The sequence below is a fragment of the Pithys albifrons genome, chromosome 11 (assembly GCF_047495875.1).
Source record: "Pithys albifrons albifrons isolate INPA30051 chromosome 11, PitAlb_v1, whole genome shotgun sequence".
Classification (NCBI taxonomy): Eukaryota; Metazoa; Chordata; class Aves; order Passeriformes; family Thamnophilidae; genus Pithys; species Pithys albifrons.
In genome coordinates this window covers 18,086,077-18,105,450 of record NC_092468.1, presented here as the reverse complement: position 1 = coordinate 18,105,450, position 19,374 = coordinate 18,086,077, and the positions used below count along the sequence as shown (strand labels likewise).

At 40.3% G+C, this 19,374-nt stretch overlaps 1 protein-coding gene across 1 annotated transcript; it reads right to left on the bottom strand.

The window, feature by feature from the left end:
• Positions 1–5,673: 5,673 nt before the first annotated feature.
• On the bottom strand, positions 5,674–15,887 carry FETUB (fetuin B). The gene is made up of 7 exons (XM_071566318.1): positions 15,545–15,887; positions 11,139–11,249; positions 9,348–9,435; positions 8,659–8,825; positions 7,661–7,774; positions 6,675–6,758; positions 5,674–6,201 (listed from the first exon to the last, which is right to left on the bottom strand). Exons 1-7 carry the CDS (start codon positions 15,764–15,766, stop codon positions 5,785–5,787), a joined length of 1,203 nt encoding a protein of 400 aa, XP_071422419.1. The 5' UTR covers positions 15,767–15,887; the 3' UTR covers positions 5,674–5,784.
• Between the last annotated feature and the right edge of the window lie 3,487 nt (positions 15,888–19,374).

The following is a 19,374-nucleotide window of genomic DNA, read 5'->3' as shown; positions in this document are numbered from 1 at the left end:
GTAATGCAGTATAATATTAAGATTCATACCTTTCACAGGATACACCAATATCCTCTACCATGCAGAAAGCAGGAGATGCTGTCTCATTGTATTCAAAATCTTTTATTCAGGATAGTTTAAGGCAACAGTAATTGCTTGTCAGGGAGTGGCTGAAGATGGAATACAAAATTCAAACACTGAATAAGAAAACACAAAAATTCAATGTGAGTCAAAAATTACAAGGTCAGACTCAGAAGAGGAATTTTCCAAATCCTGGTTGATGTGAAGCTTGGATTAGCTTCTCACATTAAAAAGTGCTAGCTGTATAATTGACTCAGGAGCTGGATGATGGATGATCCTTAAGGTTCCTTCCAAGTCAAACCATTCTATGATTCTATGACTTGGGTTTATATGTTTGACCTTAAAGGGGGTTTTTTTACTTACTTTTTGAGAAATATTCAGAAATATAATGGATAATCATCTTTAACCATTACCTCATTTTATTAATCCTTATTTTTTAAAAAATCTACCTTTTAGCATGTCTGGTGTGTAAGAAATCATACCTTAAAATGCATTGAGCTGAAGCAATGGGTTTCTTTTATGGTTAGTTCAGGACACACTTAACAGTTCTCTGTTAGTAGATAAGCTAAATGAAGCATCTTAAAATATTAGAACCAGAGACACTCAAAACTTGCTTGAGTCAGCTTAAAATGAATAAAAATAGTCCCCCCACAACGGGTAGTGAACTTGTGGAACTTGTTGTCGCAGAAGGATATGGAGGCAGACACTATCAGCAGAGGCAGAAATTGCTTAGAAAAGTCCATGGACAGCCAGTCATTCCATGGATATTAGAAGGACTAAGCAGAAGAGTACTCTTTAAAGTTCCTGGCACAATGATTCAGGGTACTGGAAAAGTACAAGTGGAATGACTTACAAAAAGGGGCAGGTTGTGTGTTTCCTAACTACAATTGTCTTTTGCCACTGTGAGAGATGAATACTGGGGTGAATGTTACACTGTTCTGATGAAATAGGGCTTGTCTTTTGGTTTTGTTTTTATGATGTTTCATTATAACAACTCAGAATCTCTTCTGGAAGATGGCAGAAAAGCAGTGAAATAAATGTTGCCTAAATAATCAAAGCCATTTGAAATACATCTCAGCAGTTAAAATAATATTCACATCACTGCTGTGTTCCAAATTACACCCCAATTAATTTATTACAATACTGGTTAATTTTTTCAAATGGGCAGTCATACTGAAGAAAGGCATCGAATTAGGTAGTTTATAACATAATTCCCTTAACTGTCTGTTGTTTACAGATTGTTTGTTCTTTTTTTCTCTTCTATTCTGAGCTGCTCATTGTGACACTGATCATTTTATTGGCAGTAGCTTATGAATGTTTTAAGTATGAAATAGAAACCATCTGAATAAACAGTGGAAAATACACAATTCCTGCAAAATTGACTGTAGAAGTAAAGTAAGATTCTATTCCTGCTCTAGATGGTTTTGTCCTTGATTTCCTTTGAAAAGAAAGACTGGACTCTATTGTTAAAGTCCAACATGGACAAGCACTCTAGGCACAGTAAGAGCAGTTAATTAAATATTGGTTGTATTTAAGTTAGTATAATGTATTTTTATCGATTCTCATCCAATTTGGTATCTTTTTAAAAACTTATTTTATTTTTATATATATTACTTGTAAGTTTTGTGTGTTGCTTTAATGATGCCATCTCTGTAAACAGATTGCTGGAAGGAAGTTTTATTCAAATATGGCATTTCTCTTGAGTAGCTTATCAAAACCTTGTTTATGATTTTTACCAAGGCTTGACTTCCAACAGTAAGAGGTGATCCACATTCAAACCTTAAGGGTATGGTAGTAAACATCCATCCTAAACATCTCCGGAGATCTGTGAGAATACATCAAAAAGAGGCTTATCTTCCCCACTTGAAAAACAGCATATGAAATGTTTAATAAATAGAACTTTATTCTAGAGGCATAGAAAAGGAGAGCTGACACATAAAGGAGATAATATGCAATAACTAATTACTCTTTACCTAAAGTACAGCCATAACTATTTACAGGTATCCCTGACTTCTTGGGAGGACAGCTGCCTGCCATGAGCAGACTGTTCTCTGCTTTCTGTAGGAACGCTGCTTTTTTGTTGGCCAAGGATGACTAGACAAGGCATCTAAACAAGTGCATAAATAAGCCAGCCATTCTTCTGTACCCTTTATATCACTGCCTTTTTTTTCTTTGCATTCATAATGCCTCACCTGTATTCTAAGATAAAGGTTTGAAAAAATCTGATAAAAATATCAGCAGCCCTGGAGGTCACTGACCATTGGTTATCTGTGCCTCAATAAAAAGCACTGTCCATGTGAAACTGGAATGTTTGCTCAAAGAAACATCAGACCAGATTTTAGCTGGACATTGCCCAAATAGCAAGATATTAATGCATGATATAATATTGTAAGATCACTAAGTGTTGAAAAACTGTGAAACAGAATTGAAAAGTGAATACAGAATTGTCTGCAAAATCCACCCACTTCTCATCTCCAGTGGCTTGATGGAGGGCTTCCTGGTGTTGCCTGCCTGTTCTCTGCTCGACAGGGAGAAACAGTTCAGTCCTGGGAGAGGAAGAGAGCACTTGGAGTGGGGCTGGATGGACACAGGTGTTATTGCCACCTGCTTTGCTCAGATTGGATTGAAGCTGAGACCAGACCAGAAGATGAAGAGGTTTGGCACTACCTGGACATGTTTTTGAGAGGACTTGCTGTAGTCCTGTCTCATGAAGTCAATGTGTGGAGACACTGTGCCCTTATCTGCCCATGTGGGTGTGCTGGAGGGAGGACACTGCATTGCTGCCCTGCTCACAGACTGGCATAAATCTGCTGAATCACCAGCAGGATTTGAAGTCACAATGACTAAACATTACCAGCTGTTAATAATATCAGTGCCATATGGGAGTGCCGCAGTATCCAGGTGTATGTCCTGAGGACAAAGGAAACACAGAAACTATAAAACTTCAGTCTTCTACTTCATGAATTTAATCTTGGACATCAGTACTAGGACACAATTATGGTAAACATTGGCAGTGGCCTCAGTGACACTGAAACTTGGTAGGGGACTCTGTGGTGGACAGGCCACAGCAAATAAAGGCCGAATAAAGCTCATGTCTCTGCACTGACTGATGCTTTGCTGATCTGTGCTGATCAGATAAACACCCCTTCTGGTGTTTGTTTTTAAATCAGAGAAGTCTTTGAACACAAATCCTAGATCTAAGCTAGAGAAAATATTGATTCAAATGTCATTTCTCAGCCTGTCTGCAGAACAGGCTGCACAGTATCCAAATGAAATGCTGAAAACTGTGGATCCAGATTTTCCAACATTCCCTGTAGCTTCCCTTACTTATGTTTACACCAACTCTACTCCATTTATCTTTACTCACTGTGGCTGTTCAATTTACTATTGTAAGGAGCTGTAGTCAAGAAAAAGAATGAAGTGAAATGGGATAGTCTTGGCTGTGACTAGCAGTTAATGAAGCTGATTTCTTCCCCAGTGCTCCAGTTGTGTATGTTGATAGAAATCTCAGTAGTGTCATTAAACTGATGGAGCCTCAGTGAGATTAGAATCAACATGTAAACAGTTAATAGAAAGGACTGTGTTCTAAAACAGCAGAAATGGGAAGTGTAGTGATTAACTGAAAAGAGGGGCAAACCCAGATTTTTGAAAATCCCTGAAGTGAGACAGGGAGTTGCCCCAGTGCTGCCCTCTGGCACAGTAAAGCCACCAGTGGGTGCTCTGTGTGAGGACATGGAGCAATGCTTGGTGCCCCCAATTCTGGCATGTGGCAAATCAGTGGGTCCTGTGCAGGAAGGTAGAACAACTCTGGTCATGTTAAAAAAACTTGAGCTGGAAAAGGTGAAACTTCCCAAGGGAAAAACAAGGTGCTGTAATCTGACAACTTCATAAAAAGTGGAATGTTTTTCCCCTAGAGCTCCTATTGCAATAAGAATTGGATAGAATTTGGATTTTTTGAGAACTACCTGATTTTGAATGGTTTTTTTATTCCAAAAAGAATGAAATAAAAATGTATTGAAATTTCTCATGATGTGGGATTGAAATGGAATCATTTTTGGCTCAGTTGATGTGTTCCACACATCGCTTTTTTGCTTATTTTAATCCTTGAAGCAATAAGATTACTCCTTTATATGAAATTTATAAGAGTTTTGCAAACTGAAAACCAAATATAATTGCTGTGAATATAACTCCATACAATATTTCAATATTTTTTCCTCATTCAAGGTAATACTTTTCTTTATATCTTATTTATAGTAATAAAATAATACATTTTAATCAAATTCCATAATGCCAGGCTACTTTGACAAAACCATAATTTTTTTGTTGAAAGGCTCTTTAAATGGAGAAATTATACAGGATCTCTAGGGATGATACAGTATCATAAAAGCTTCAGAAACAATAATATTTTATTGATTTTGTTTTGAAAAAAATGGTTTTACATATCTGGTGGCAACTAGAGAAAGGCTCTATGATCTCATACAAGCCCCATAATTATTGCCAATATCAGTGTACTCGTGGCCACAAATGACATTTCTTTCCTTTGTTCATTCTTTTGCTTCTCCTTGTCTTCTCATTTATTTATATTTGTTGTTGTCAGTACAGTTATTATGTCTGACTTTAGTGAAATTGATTTTTCCTAGCTACAGGCTGTGGAGTGTCCTTGTGGTTTTTATTATGAAGCTGTTAATATGACCTATCTCGAGTAAGAATTAGGCTGATTTTGTAAATCATCTTTTTTGCTGCACAACAGGGTCAGTAAAGCATAAGAATCTGAGTAGCCTGGGCTTGATTCTCCAACAGCCAGAATTATGTGCAGAGCTTTCCCATGTGAGTAGCCTTCTCCTTGTGCTTTAAGTGAGGGCATAAAGCATTAGGAGTAAAGTAATCTTTCCTGAGATCTTCCACAGGAAATAAAAAAACAGGCTAAGCTCATCACATTATAGCTAAGAAGTTAACCCACAGCATAACAAAACCTCACTAGCTTTTGATGCTGACCAGAGTTGAAATCCTGTTTATCTCCACCACACTGGTGTGACTCTCTAAGGGCCCTGAGAGCATCCCAGCTCTGGCAGGGTTGGCTGCTGGGGCTCAGCACAGGCTGTTCCCCTGGGGACCCTGGGGACAGGTGCTGCAGGAGGCCACGGCCAGGGCTGACCCCACCCTACTTCCCTCAGAAGCTGCTTGGAGCTGAGGCTGCAGCATTTGGGCCCATCCCTGAGCTCCAGCTCCCATGGTATTGCTGCTGTGCCTGTGCCTGGCCATGGACCCTGTTGGTCCAGACCTGCTGCTGGTCTTCCTCAGACCTGTCCTGCTACTGTGGACTTGCCTGGAGGTTGGTGGGCTGTGCCTGACTCCGGCTACGGTAATCAGAGCAGCCCCTGATCATGCCTTGCTATCTCATGTTCCTGACTTAAATTCAGACCTGTCTCATCACCTGAATTTATATAGTGATTTGCCTTCTGTCCATAACCTGAATTCGATCCCTGGGTATGCCCAGCTCACCTCACTCAGGCACCACAGGACAGGTCCCTGCCCTGCCAGCCTGGTTGTCACCAGCTAAATTCCTTCTTCTAATCTATTCTTATGCTTTCTTAAAACTGAGAACTCTGAAGATCAAGACTGTGATAGCAATTTATTTACTTGACAATGTTACACAAATTGAAAGACTTGGTTGCCATCATGGCTGTTATTTTGTTGCAGATCATCGAGATGGTTGGATGCTGGCTAGACTGTGGTAGGCTTCCTAGTTATCAAAGGATGAAGGATGGCATCCATCTGCTTTGCCTCTCCTGGGCATGAGTCTGATAGAGAAGGTTCTTCAGGAAAAGGGAGAATAACTGGTTCAGTGACTGGTTTGGTCAAGTCTGGTTTGTTTACTTGAGTCATTTTTCCATCAACACTGGGTGTAGATCCTACAGCCTTAGGTGGAACTGGCTTTCCATCCTTGTGTTCATTTTGACTTTCTCGTAGGCTGTGGAAACTGATGTCCTCATTTGAAGGGGGTAGAATTCTGACCCAGCCCACTGTTTTTTCTAGGTGTGGGGAGAAAGAATTGGCTTCTGAAGGAGAAGCTTGTTGATTCTGGCTGGATTCTCCAGGTGTCTGGTTAGCTTCCTGTTTCTCCTCTTCAGTGGTAGAATCCTAAATAACAAGGAATAAGCATTATCTATGTTGAAGCTATTCCAAATTCTTTCAGATACAATCACCCTTCACACTAAAGATCTGCTGCAATTCCAGTCTGCCAAGACCAGCTGCAGAATAGAAGCTCAAAGGATAGACACATGTTACTACTTCTTGTGCCAGGGAAGATGGGTGCATGAAACTTGGGTAACTACATTTATTGCCCCTTGCATTCCCTTTGTGATTTACAATTTCTTTGTGGAGCATTCTGAACACAGTCTGTATGATTGTCTCTATACTTACTCTATTGCCTTTTTATCCACTAACAGCAGTTCATTATCACAAGATTCCTTCCTGATCTGGACTTTTAACTTTCTTAAAGCACATCTCTTTGTGAATAAGCAGGCTTTAAAATGGCTGGGCTTTCTCAAGTTCAGTACATGTTTTGTAAAGGAGTATTACTCTTGCAATATTAAGATTACATTAAGAAATACCTGCCGGCTGTAGATTTCACAGGATATTGTGACAAACTTTTCCTTGTGACTGTTTACTACAGAGCCTTTGCAGAATCCGATTTGCTGGAAGAAGAAAATAGAAGCATTTTTTCACATTGTAGCATTGATACTAAGCTCCTATCTTGTAAAGTAAGTGATTATGAAAGGCTGAATAGCTATAGCTTCTAAGTGTATTTGTAGGGATAAACAGCTTGGGCAAACTTTTATTTTGGAATTGGCACACTTTCAAAGGCAGGCAGCGTTTTGGAAAGGGCTTTGTGTTTGCAAAGGAGGGTTAGGTAACACAATAAAAATAAGCTGGCCATTTAAGGCCAAACTACAACAGCTTGCTTAAGTTCTGCTGCAGCAGAATATCCCTATGCAGGCAAGTTGTGTATGGAACATAATATAATTTTCCACACAAAACCAATTTCACACCATACTAGTGAAAGAAACCATGAAAAAAATGTTGTTTCTAGTACTTGTGTTTGTGCTGGGCTGTACATGGCTTGGATCTCAGTTAAGATGGAGGTTGAAATGTTATCTCTTGACAACATGCCCATTTAGTCTTCCAGATTATCTTACAATTTTTCCCTTAGTTCCTAAATGCTTTCCGTAGCTGACCTAATTGCAGTATAAATGTACTCCTTATAAATTGTTTGTGATTTATTGTCTGTTTCCTTGGAAAAAATCCTTAAGAGTCATTCAGTTTTGTAAGGTGATGGGTGCCTCACCTTTCTCTGGGTGGTATTTTTGCTTTTCTTTGTTCATGGATTTCTTGGTAAGAATTCAGAACTTTTACTGAAATGTTTGCTCTATTCTAAAGCCATCTGTAAGCTGCAAGGCAGTATAGAGCAAAAATCTATAATAAGATGCCTGTAGGTTTTGGTTCTTCTCTGCAAAGAGCCAAGGAGATATATACTAAGTATTCACTGAGGAATCATAGGATCTGAAAAACAGGTGTTTATACAAGGAAAGGTACTTACAGCTACTTCTGATGGAAGTGGCTCACACATGGAAATGTCAGCAACTGTGTCATTTTTGGAGCAGGATGTCTCTTGAATTAAAAACTCTACAAAATATGCAGGACCAATCACCCACTGTAAATGAGAGACCAGTGGCGATTAGACCTTGTGCATGTGTCAGGAAGAATGAAGAATTCTACTGACCTTGAAATAGATGTGGAACTCCTGCTAAGTCTGGAAGGAGCAAGTTATAAGTGAGGCATTACTGTTAGTTGTGTGACAGGAGAATATTTATTTTGCCAGTGCTGCTTTATTGCCTGGTCATTTTTGACTTCTTATATATGCACAATCTTAGTAACTCATGGATTAGCTACAGTTGAAATGAGTTTGGTTGTTTTTGTAAGTTTAGCATCCATATAGTACTACATATCCACATACTCTCTTCAGTGCCTTGTTGATAATTTCTGGTTGTTTTAACGAACAGGATCAATTTACTATTTCTGAAATCAGGGTTGGAAAATGGAAGCAATTAACAAATATATTTAATATCTGACAGTTTGAGACAAAGAAGAAAACCCACTTTGTTATCTATACGTAATGAATTTTAGAGAGACCAGATAATACTGTGGTAAACCAACAGGACTTAGCCATGAGATCATTAGTCTGTTAGTCTAAAATTAGTTTTAAACCATGTTTAAACTCATTCAGTGAATGTGCTTGGAAGGGATGACTGTGCTTCCTTGAATAATTTCTCTTAGGGAGTTTAATTTATGGTGGTGGAAGAAGGGCTCACAATGAAGCTTTCCTGAACTTTGGAAACAAATTCTGTGTGTTGAGTTTTGCATAAAGCCTTTTTTTCTGCAATAAACGGAATAAAATCCTTGGATCAAGAAGATCAGGAGAATTGTCTGTATTATACAGATACAAAATCAAAACTCTCTGTGAGACATAACAAATCATAGAAGAGGAGGATACATACTTTGTGAGTGCTAAAACAAGTCAGATGGGCCTGGGCTTACCTGCATTGAAGCTCTTGTGACATTGAGGACAGAGAAATAATGAGTTTGTTCACTCTCTTCATTGAACTTGGCAAGACTTTGAAGTGCAGTGTCCAAATATTCAGGCCTAGTTGGATCACCATCAACTGGGCAGTCAGGACATATTGACCCAATATATCTGGGTGGAACTTTTTATTCATACAAAAAGATGTCATTAGAGAAGGCAGAACCATAAAAGCATGTTGATAGTGTAGGTCACTGTAAATGCATCTACGCCCCCAGCCCTACCCAATCCCCTGGACTAAGAATATGTAGTTTGAGTCCCTCAACAATTTTGAATCTTTATGTATTTGCAGACCCATAAAAATGTTGCAGTGGAGGCAGAGACACTGAAGGAATAAGTTCAACCCACTGGCATTGGGCTTGCTGGTTTTACTTGCCTTTCATAAACCCATAAATATGTTGTATGGTTTAGAGCATAAAAGCCCATATAAAGGCTCTGCTGGGTGTCCCAGAGGTTAAAATAGTTATTATTGAACTGCTTTTTGCTGCAGGACCCCACTGGCTTTATGATCACTGACTTGAGAAAATCAGGGCAGCTGAAGTTAATGGAGATAGTGCGGGGTTATAATTACAATTAAAATTTAAAGTAATGCTATTTGGCAGAGTGTTTTTCCAGTCCTTTTATAAAATGTATGTTAAAGACATACCTGGTTGTAAAGTGCATTCATAACTAGTCAGATGAGCAATATTTCTTGCCTGATTAATGTAGATAATTGCTTTGCATTGACCATAAACCTAAAACAATATAAACATTTAAAAACAGTTAATATTGCACCCTTTGCTCTGATCATGTAGCACCTAGACAGTGAGTGGTTCATTTTCTTCTTGCAATCATGAAATTCTTTTTTTGTTAATATTCAAATGGCAATAAAGCCCATTTCTAAGCATCTCCTTTAGAAATTAAAGGACAGATCATTCCCTGGTGTAATTCTGAGCTGTTCAGGTGCAGTGCTTGTCTGCAGGGTGGCCTACACATAAAGTAAATAATTGTGGAGGACCAAAGGACATCACACGACCAACCATTGTGGTTTAGGTAGAATGCCATTTATTAATACACTGCAAGCGGCTTATATAGGGTCAAAGCTACGTGCTAATTGGCTATTTTAATTGTCACACCATGAAGCAACATTTTTTATTGGTTATACTCCATAGCCCACGAGTGCAATGTTTGTCAAACCCCCCTTCAGAAGTTGTTTATTTTAACACTGTACTTTCCTATCGCAAATTGCAGGTGTCCTGCTTCAGTTTATCTCTCCACCAGCTTCAGAGAATGCAAACAGTCAGGATTGCTCACATTTCCATTCTCTGTAAGAAATTCTTCCCTACATACACAGGCCCCTCTTCTGGCAGCTGGGAAGTGCCCAAGTGTCCCAGAGTGCTTTTCCTGGCCAGGCCCCGCCCCGGGAGCTGAACCCAAAGAGCTTAAAGCTGGAGATCAGCCCAAGGTGTCCAGATCCAGTCACCTGTCTTCCACCTTCCCCCTTTTCCATATAACCATAAGAAAGTGGAAGGACCCAAAATCAGTTTTGTGGCACAATAGCGTTACCCTTAAAACGTCTAATTTTATGGCACAAAAAGATACTGACCTATTAATGTCCATTGTGCCTTTACATTTAAGAGTTGAAAGTATATTCTCTGAGAGCTTCTTAAATATTGCTCCATGTGTGATCAAGGGCCCTGGACAAACATTTCTTGGCTTCACTGAAGCCATATCGACCACATTTTTTTGCTGAAAATGCTGTAATGAGAAGTGAGCAGAATTCTCCCCCCTTCCCTCCCCCCTCCCCCCCAGTTTTTCATTTAAAAGTTAAAACTGATTGACCTTAGAAGCAGTCTGGGATAATTTAATCATAACTTGGGTTTTTTTTCACATGAAACTTCTTTCTTGTCATTCTTCATTTGATAATTTTTTTTCAGTTGTTCAGGATCATTTTGGTCACCTGTAGCAACGGTCTTAGACCACTTTCTGTCTTTGCAGCTTATCTTGCTGAGCTTTCCTTTTTTTCCTTTTTCAGTGCAATTTTTGCAAAGATGTCAGAATAAAAGTGGCATTAAACTAAACCAAAAATCACATGTTATATAAAAGTGAGTTTCTTTTATTCCCTTCTTGACAGGCTGTCTTTAAAATCAACTCTTACAGAGTTGCTATAAAAAGTAAACCATTATTCTAAATAGTGTCCTAGCATGGCTATTTAGTTCAGTCTGCTTATTAGCTCTGGTTGAAAACTTTCTTTTAATTTTAATTTTTAAAAATAAATCTTACCAGTTCATAAACTGATTAAAGGTACAGAGTAAAACTGTGGACCTTAAAAAACAGGGTTTGCTTTCTTCTAAGCTCTGTTGCCCACTAAAAATACGTGTGTAGGGATTTTGCTGTCATCAGTTGTACCTGAGTAACGTACCACATCTGAGATTAAATAGAAAAATAAAATTCTTACAGTTGAATGAGAAGGTCTGTTTTTACAGTTCTTCCACAACTTTTTGCTGAGTACATGGCATTCAGTATCTACTACATCCAAGATGAGATAGAAGACAGAACCAGTGATCTCCTGAAAACAAGAAACAAAAAAGTCACATCCCAGTTTTGTATCAAGCAAAGCAGGGGCACATAAAAGGGAGAGATGGAGAAACAGAAAGCACAGAAATTGAGTGCATAGATATCCTAGAAACTGAACATCCTGTGGGACAAAAGTGGCGATTTGGGTGAGATTGAGGCCCTGTTAGGACAGGTTTGGTCATGCATCTACCAACTTTAATTGAAGAACAGCCATTTAGAGTCAGTTTTATCCTTCTGATTCTGGTACCAACCAGGACACAAGAATAAGGACTAAACATGGTGATGTTTTCATTGTCAACTGCATTTTCTTATCAGATTTGAAAGGTGGGTTATTTTGCCTGCAATAAGAATGAGATGATAAATACCACAACTAATAAAAAACTGCTAACCCTGAACATTTCCACTAGGCATTAGAAAGAAAAATACTTGCTCTTAAAGCAGTGTCATTTTCAAGTATGGATGCTCTGCACTTGCTGTAAAGAGGTGATGGACTGTGTTATGCCAACAGCTTCAATACTCTCCCAGCTCTCAGAGAGTGCTCTGAGAGACTTTGCCTATCCACATGGATGCCTCTGACTCACTTAAAGCTTCAGTCCTGCGCTTGAGTTCTGAGCCTGTACTAAAGTTTAGAAACCTTTTTTCAGTTCACTGCAGCACAGGGTGCACAAAGCAGCTCAGGCTCAACTTTTGGGTAAACATCTTTCCATGCAAGAGGAAGGAAGGACTAAAAGTACAGCTTTATATCCAGTGATGACATCATGTGGTGCAAAAGGATGAAATGTTACATGGTGCAGCTCCTTGTTCTGCTTCCACTGTAGATATGAGTAAGCACCTTCCCAGCATATTTATCAGGGATACAGCTTAGTAGGATCATGTTTTATTTATATCTCCAGTGGAAAGCTGGAAAAGAGGGCAGCTGTCATTTACACATCCTAAAGAACTTAGAAGTGAGTGTTAGCTGCGTGTTTAGACTGAGATGGTGTCTTTGCTGAAAGGGAAGAAAAACCAAAACTGAATGAGAACAATATTCATTCATCCCTGGCTGATTTCACTGGTTTATGGAGAAAAATTCAAGGGGGCAAGAGTCTTGTAGAAGTCTGGGCCAGTATCTGCAGGATATTGGCTTTAGTTTTGGTTTCTGTTTAACAGGGACTAAAGGCAAGACAATAGGGCATCTAAATGCTGGAGTACTGATGGCTTTTTTGTTTTTATACTGCTTAGGAAACTGCTAACTTCTCTTCTGAAGTTCTAAGGAGATTGAGGAATACAAACTATTCTGATCACACACTGTAGAAATCTATGGGATGGTGATTTTAGGTGCACTCTACCAGGTATACTAGTAATACTAAGCCTTTAAATATAGGAGAGCAAAACATAGAAAATAAATATAAAGAATGATTAAATTTTTTCATTAGCTTTATATTCAACTTCTCATGTTTTCTATGATTTTTTTGAATTTTCATATCCTCTTTTTTTTCCTCTACATGTTCTATGAAGTAATCTGGTAATGTCTTGCACTGAGCTCTCAGGGTTTGCCTACATTAATCCTGAGGTTTAATTGTGTCATTTTGAAGGCTGTGAAAAGATCAAAAGCTGTTTTGACAGAGAGTGATGCTGAGGTTCAGCAGCGCTGTGCACAGTGGCATGGCAGTATCCCCACACCTGGCTGCACAGACCCTTTCTGTGAAGGAACTAATCATAATTCTCTGTTTACATACAAGGTATCTAAATACCATGATGATATGTCTCCTTAACAGAATAGCTAATGTAGCTTAAATCAGTAAACAGAAAGTAAGACCTGTCAAAGAGTAATTCCTGTTTGCTGAAAATGTGTTTTTGAGTAATGCAGCATTTGGTATAAGCTTGTAACTTTAAATATATCCTCTAGGAGAAAAAAAAACATCGCTAAGACTATCCTGCATGAAGCCAAGAAAAATACGTATCTTTAAGGAGTCCAACAGTTGGAACTGGTGGCTTGAGCTTTAAAGATGATTGTTAAGGTATGTGGAGGCAAAAGGACACACATACCTCATTAAAGAAATGTTATCATCATATGTGTTTGGTGTTGGATGAGTTTCCTGAATCACGAATACTTATTGTAAAGCTTGGTGATCTTGGAAACACAAAGTGCAATCAGGGCAGACCAAACTATTTCTTATTGCCTGTAGCTCTCTTTATAATATCAGCTCTATATAAGCAGATGAGGTTATTAAAAAATCTACACATCTTTTGGTCTACCTGCTTCTGTATGTATGACACTCCACTGGGGAAAGGATAATTTGGGGCTTATTTAGAGCTCAGCACATCACTGAAGGTTTAATCATCCTTATTTTAATTTTCATTAGAAGACCATTATGCAAAGGACTTTTGATATCTGCTTAGTATTTAATAAAATCTTCTATATCTTTTCTGCATTGCCAAAAAGATCCCTTCCTCAGCAGTGCTGGTGCCAGGCTGCAGTGTGTGCTGGGCAGCCTTGGGAGCCAGAGGAGATGTGGCAGCAGGGTGACCTAGTGCAAGGGAAAGAAATGAAATATTTTGGCATGTTTTGTAATTTTGGTTAAGCGCCTGTCAGTGGAGTTAATCATTAGTATCTTGTATGAAAGCAAGCTCTGTCCTACTTGCATATAAGTTAATAGCAGATGGCTCATTAGTTTCAATTAGAGCAAAACTGAACCACAGGTTGCTTAAGGGCAGATTTGAATTTGAAGTAACTTTGGAAATGTTTTTATCCTCGGTACTAGTTAAGAAGTGTGAGGAAGGACCACTAACTGGTGAAAATCCCAAGGATTTCTTTAATTTTTTGAGAGAAGTAGGAGGTGGCATAAGGCCGTTACTGTCCATGAACCCCCTGACATGGGTGGCTGCTCCTTATGCACTCAGTCACAGCAGCAGCAAAAATGGGACAAAGTGCTGAGATTGTTTGGTTTGTTATTGCAATGCCTTGAAACACCTTATTTACAGAATAAGCATATTAGATGGGAAAAAAAAGGAAGAATAAAAGTAAATTAAGCCTTCAAATGAACAAAGTGTGCTTGCTCTAAAACAGTAAGTTAAGTCTCTAGGGAATTAAGTGATAGACTAAATCACAAGAAAGGATCAAAATTCCCCTGTGCTGAGAAATGCTTGGCATAAGTGAAGGAAGAAGCAGGAAGATGAAGGGTTAACAACACATCTGCATCCACCATGCTGCACCCTGGGGTGGTCATGGCAGGGGCTCTAATTATTATTGGCAGGCCCCAGGAGAGGGGTCTGAGTACCCAAACCCCATGACTGGTGATGTGGGTTCTGGGCCAGCTCAGAGGCAGCACGTGTGGAAATATTCCGAAGAGATGCAATCCAGTTGCTTACTGGGCAAATCTGTCACCTGAGCAAAGCAATATGGAGAACACAGTGCAAAGCACAGCAGAGTGGGCATCTTTAGCTGTGAGGTCTCAGGTTGCTGGAGGCCACACAGTGTCTGCAGAAACCATGTCCTTGTGGGAGCAGCGGGAAGGAGTGTCATATCCTTGCCAGTACAGACCTTTCAACATCTGGCAACGAGACTGATTTTCATTAAGAGTTCAGAACTCAGCCTTTCTGGTGAGCTTATGGGAAGTGGGTAGGCACTGCAGGGAATGTTAGCAGCACTGCTTCCACAGTGCTTTATCTGCTGTGGGCCTTGTGAACTCCTTTCAGGCTGTCCCTAGTTAAGAGCCAGTAGATTCAGATATTTTAACACAAACTAGTGATGAATTGAGCATGCAAAAAGAAATAAGGTACTTGAGGAAATGTGAGTGATATTCCATAGTATTTGCAGTGTATTTTTTGCACTTGAACTAGTTTCAGGTTTCTTCTGGAGAATGAGTCATCTTTTAGAGGTCTGTAAAGGAATTCCCTGGTCCCAGGCGGGATGTGTTTACACCTGTTAGTGCTTACATCTTTTGTGCAAAACACACTATGACTTAACAGCCTTTGCACTCCAACTGCTCAAGGCAGTGGGAGGAAGGTGTAAAATCAAATTAAGTTGGAGTAGTGGTGTTTCATATCAAATTTGAACTGATGCCTGGAGGTGTTCCAGGGGCAGGCTGCAGAGAGTTGTGACTGAGATTTGCTCGCTAATTGCCCACAGTGGTGATGAAACTGTTTCTAGTCATATGTGCATAAAGTTGACATGGCCTCTGGAGTCCTGTGAATGAAACTTTACATTTGCCTTTTGAAATAGTTCTAATAGATATTTCTAAGGAATAGGGATAGACACGGGGCTCTTCATGGGAGAAACAGATACAGAACAAGAGGGTAGCTTACCTGGGGTTGTTCTCGGACACTGGAAATTCGGTAGAGACTGAGTATGTAGCCCTCTTCTCGGTCAGCATTGATCTGGCGAAGAGCCAGGTCTGCAGCCTCCTCTACCGCGGGGTCATCGCAGCGCGGGGAGAGCAGCGCGGCCGCTGCGCCGCCGGCAGGAGGGGCGGCAGTGCAGGAGCAAAGCGCCTGCATGCCAAAGAGCATCGCAACGAGCCAAACCATTCTGCTTAGAGAATGTGCAGCAGATCAGAATGGTGAGTGAGGATGGAGGGGCTGAGACCTGAGGGAAATCACAGACTTCTGTGGTGGAGCTGTGTCTTTTTGTGAACTCGTGCCCCCTTTTGATTACACAGTGACCATCACCTTTAAACCTACAGCTGCAACAGCAAACACTAAGTCAATGATTACAAGGTTTTGCTCTATCTGAGACCAAGACAGCACTTTCTCCTTCTGGCTTTTCATCTCCAACTCAGACTTCAGTGAGCAGATTGTGCAACTTTGACCTTGTGTTGAGGAGCAAGGATACACACACACAAAGCTGCTTCCTTAAGAAAACAGATTTGCTTAAATAAGTCTGTATGCAGGACAGGTCTGGCTCCACCTCTGTTCTGTCAGTGATCCAGTTCTTCTCCCAAATAAAACAATGACAAAGGTCTCAGTAATTTGAATGGGAAATGGATAAGCCTCCCAATGTTGACTGATTCTGCACCTTGTGTTTGTTAAATGTCAGTTGTAAACAAATATATTGACTCTATTTTATGCAGTCAATTTGTGTGATATAAAGCTTGGATTTATTCTTTGAACATTTCTACTCAGCTGGATGCCTACAGTTGAATGGTACCCCTTAGAGGTATTCGGACCCCTCAAGGGTCATGAAAAAGTCTGTCTGGGGAAACTGTGGTTTGGAATGACACCAGTGCACCTTGTGAGTATCCTGTCAGGAACTCCATGCTGGACACTAGAGAGAATAACTTTACAAGTTGCTGCTGTCTTGCAGATCTGGAGAAGTGACAACAACCATTACTCAGGGAGGATCCCAGTGAATGCCACTGGTTTTCTACTAAGGGGCAATTCTGCAGTATTTCACGTTGAAGGATACCAGAAGCTGGGTTACCATTTCCCTGGCCCTCATTTTCTGTCATATGACTCTGTGATCACAGCCATCTGCTACCTTTAAGTTTGTTGGTTGTGTTGAGTGAGGAAAGAAAAGTGCAAGTAAAGGGCATAACTGTCTCTAATCCTACTGTAAAGTTTGGGGTGGTAAAAATGTGTATAGCATCACTTTTTTTTTACTAGTCCCACAGTGTTCAAATCATGCCCCCTGGCAGACAGCAGAACCTGTTCCAGAGAATGTCCATAGAAACCTGGGAAGGATTACATATATCAGAAGACCTACAAAAGCACTGGGACTGGAACTCTACTTAGAAGGCTTTGTTTGGTGGCAAAGGTGCAAAGCACAGATAGCAGGACAGAAGGGGCCCATGGCAGCCAGAAGGAGCCCCCTCCTATGTTGCCAGTTGCTTTGCAAACTCAGGATGAGGGATAATGTCTGAACTGTGTCGTGGAGGGAAGGGATACAAGGGGTGAATATTGAGAAACGCTGCTGTAGCCATAGTACAGGAACAGCAGAAGCAGCAATGCAGACTTGCTCACATTGTTCCTTGTGCCTGGGGATGCTTCCCCTGCGGCTAAAGGATAATGACTCATTTTCTTTATCCTTACAGTGCGTGGCATTTCTATGGAGATGGGTGCCAGTTAGCACTGGCTGTGTCGATGCTTCTTATAATAGGGAATTGTTATATCCCTGACTCTGTTCTTTGTATTCTTCCTCTGACTGGAAAGGAAAAAATTTCTCTGTTGAAGTAGCTGACCTCAAAACATGGACACAGCTGGGAAATCTGAGCATGTCAAGCCAAAGCAGCACATGAAGTACATAGGCTTTTGCGAAACAGGGTTTGAAAAAGCTGAAAAACATTGTCAGCTGGCAGTGCAGACCTGGCAAAACTGTTCATGCTGCATTTCAAGGGAGGAGGCATTTGTATTTTATGTATCACCATTTCATAGTTCTCATTGCCTAGAGAATCTATGATTAAATGTGAATCTGTTGCTAAGGCCCAGGTGCATGAATATGGGGCCATACTGGGGGAAAACAAAGTGGTTGCTTCAAAGCAGTCATGGAAAACAGATCTGTAAGAGGGCACAGTGTGTCCTTATGAGAGCAAGTGTTAAGGAGAAAGAAGATGAAGTGTAGCTACCAACTGGAACACACAGAGAAATTCAACTTCTTTTTCCTTCCTGTTTTAGGAAACAATGGAGTAGTTACACCAGGTGTAGGAGAACATCTGTGAAGTATGGAGGCCACAGATGTTTCTGCTACATTTCTTTGCTTTGTGTCAGTGGCAAACAAGAAAATGCAGCATTTCTGGAGTTCAGAGATCCCCATGGGAAGGGTTCCCTTTTAGAAACATACTGTTTTTCCTGTCAGATAATTTTCCAAGCCTGGAAAACACTGCCTTCTCTATAACTTAGTGCTTACTTCATTATATACATGACAATTTTTATGATTTAGCTAAGGTGATGCCTAGTTTTGAAAGGTCTCATGCATCTGGTGTTACAGTAATGCAGATCATAATAGTTGCTGTTTCATTAAATCCTGTACTATATCTCATGCAGTGAGATGGGAGGACAACCTATCTTACCTAGATTAAAAAATTTCTACAGCTTAGTACTAGCACTTGTTGAGGGAATGGCAGAATATACTGGAGTCACTGCTTTATAGAGAAGCAAAAAATCCCTAAGCCATTGACTGGCAATGACTGGTGCAATTGCCTGCCACATGCTTCCTGCAAAACTCAGCGTTTGCTCTGCTGCCTTCATGGGCAGAGCTTGTCCTCAGCTTGCTGTCATCACATTAGACTATGGTTTATAGAGTCTGGGCTGATATCCCTTTTTCTTCCCTCTCCACACACCCAGCTGTAGTGCTGGTGCGAGTGCCTGTGGCTTTTCCTTTCCCCAGTGACACAGCAGAGCAGAACCTTTCTGTGTCATGACCTGTTGCACTATCACCAAGAGCTAATGTTAGTTGTGTTGCTTACTAATACTGGAAAGGAGTAACTAGGAGAACAGGAGAGGTTATTTGAAACAGTTCAGAAATGACATGTGTTCTGCGATTTTTGCTGCCTGCATGATAATTATCTTGTAGCAAGTGCTGTTCCTGGTTAAAGATTCATGACTGTCTTTGAGACTGCTCCCCAGGGCCTGCAGAATTCTAGTCTGGTTGGCAGTAAAGATCCTTCTGGCCCCAGCCTCTTATTAATTCTCTACCTAGAATAGATTTTGCCTCAAACATTTGCCAGAAATTCAGGGAAGATTTTACTGCTAGGACAACGGTAAATTGCCATCACTGTCTGGGTCCTGTTATATGAGATGTGTATCTTTAGAATACTTTTTATTTCCTTGAATTGGTATTTCCTCATATGCACACAGCCCATACAGGACCCCATGATCATACTGCACCTGCCTGTCTGCTGGAAGACAGACAATGCACATGTAATTGGCTGCAAGGATTGATGCTTTCAGCCTGCCAGCAATGAATGTGTCCTGATTCTCTGTTTTTTCACAGACATGGATGCTCTTATACCATGTCCAAAAGTTTTGAGGTACTTCTGGTGGGTATTAAAAGTAGGTACATGCTAGGAAACATTACAGGTGGAAGGGAAAAGTACATTTTCTCCCTGCCACTTCTTTAGTGCTATTGGTGTGTGATCAAAAGAAAGGACTGACCTGATTTTCCACAGTGCTCAGCACCCACACATCCCAGTGAAGCTGAT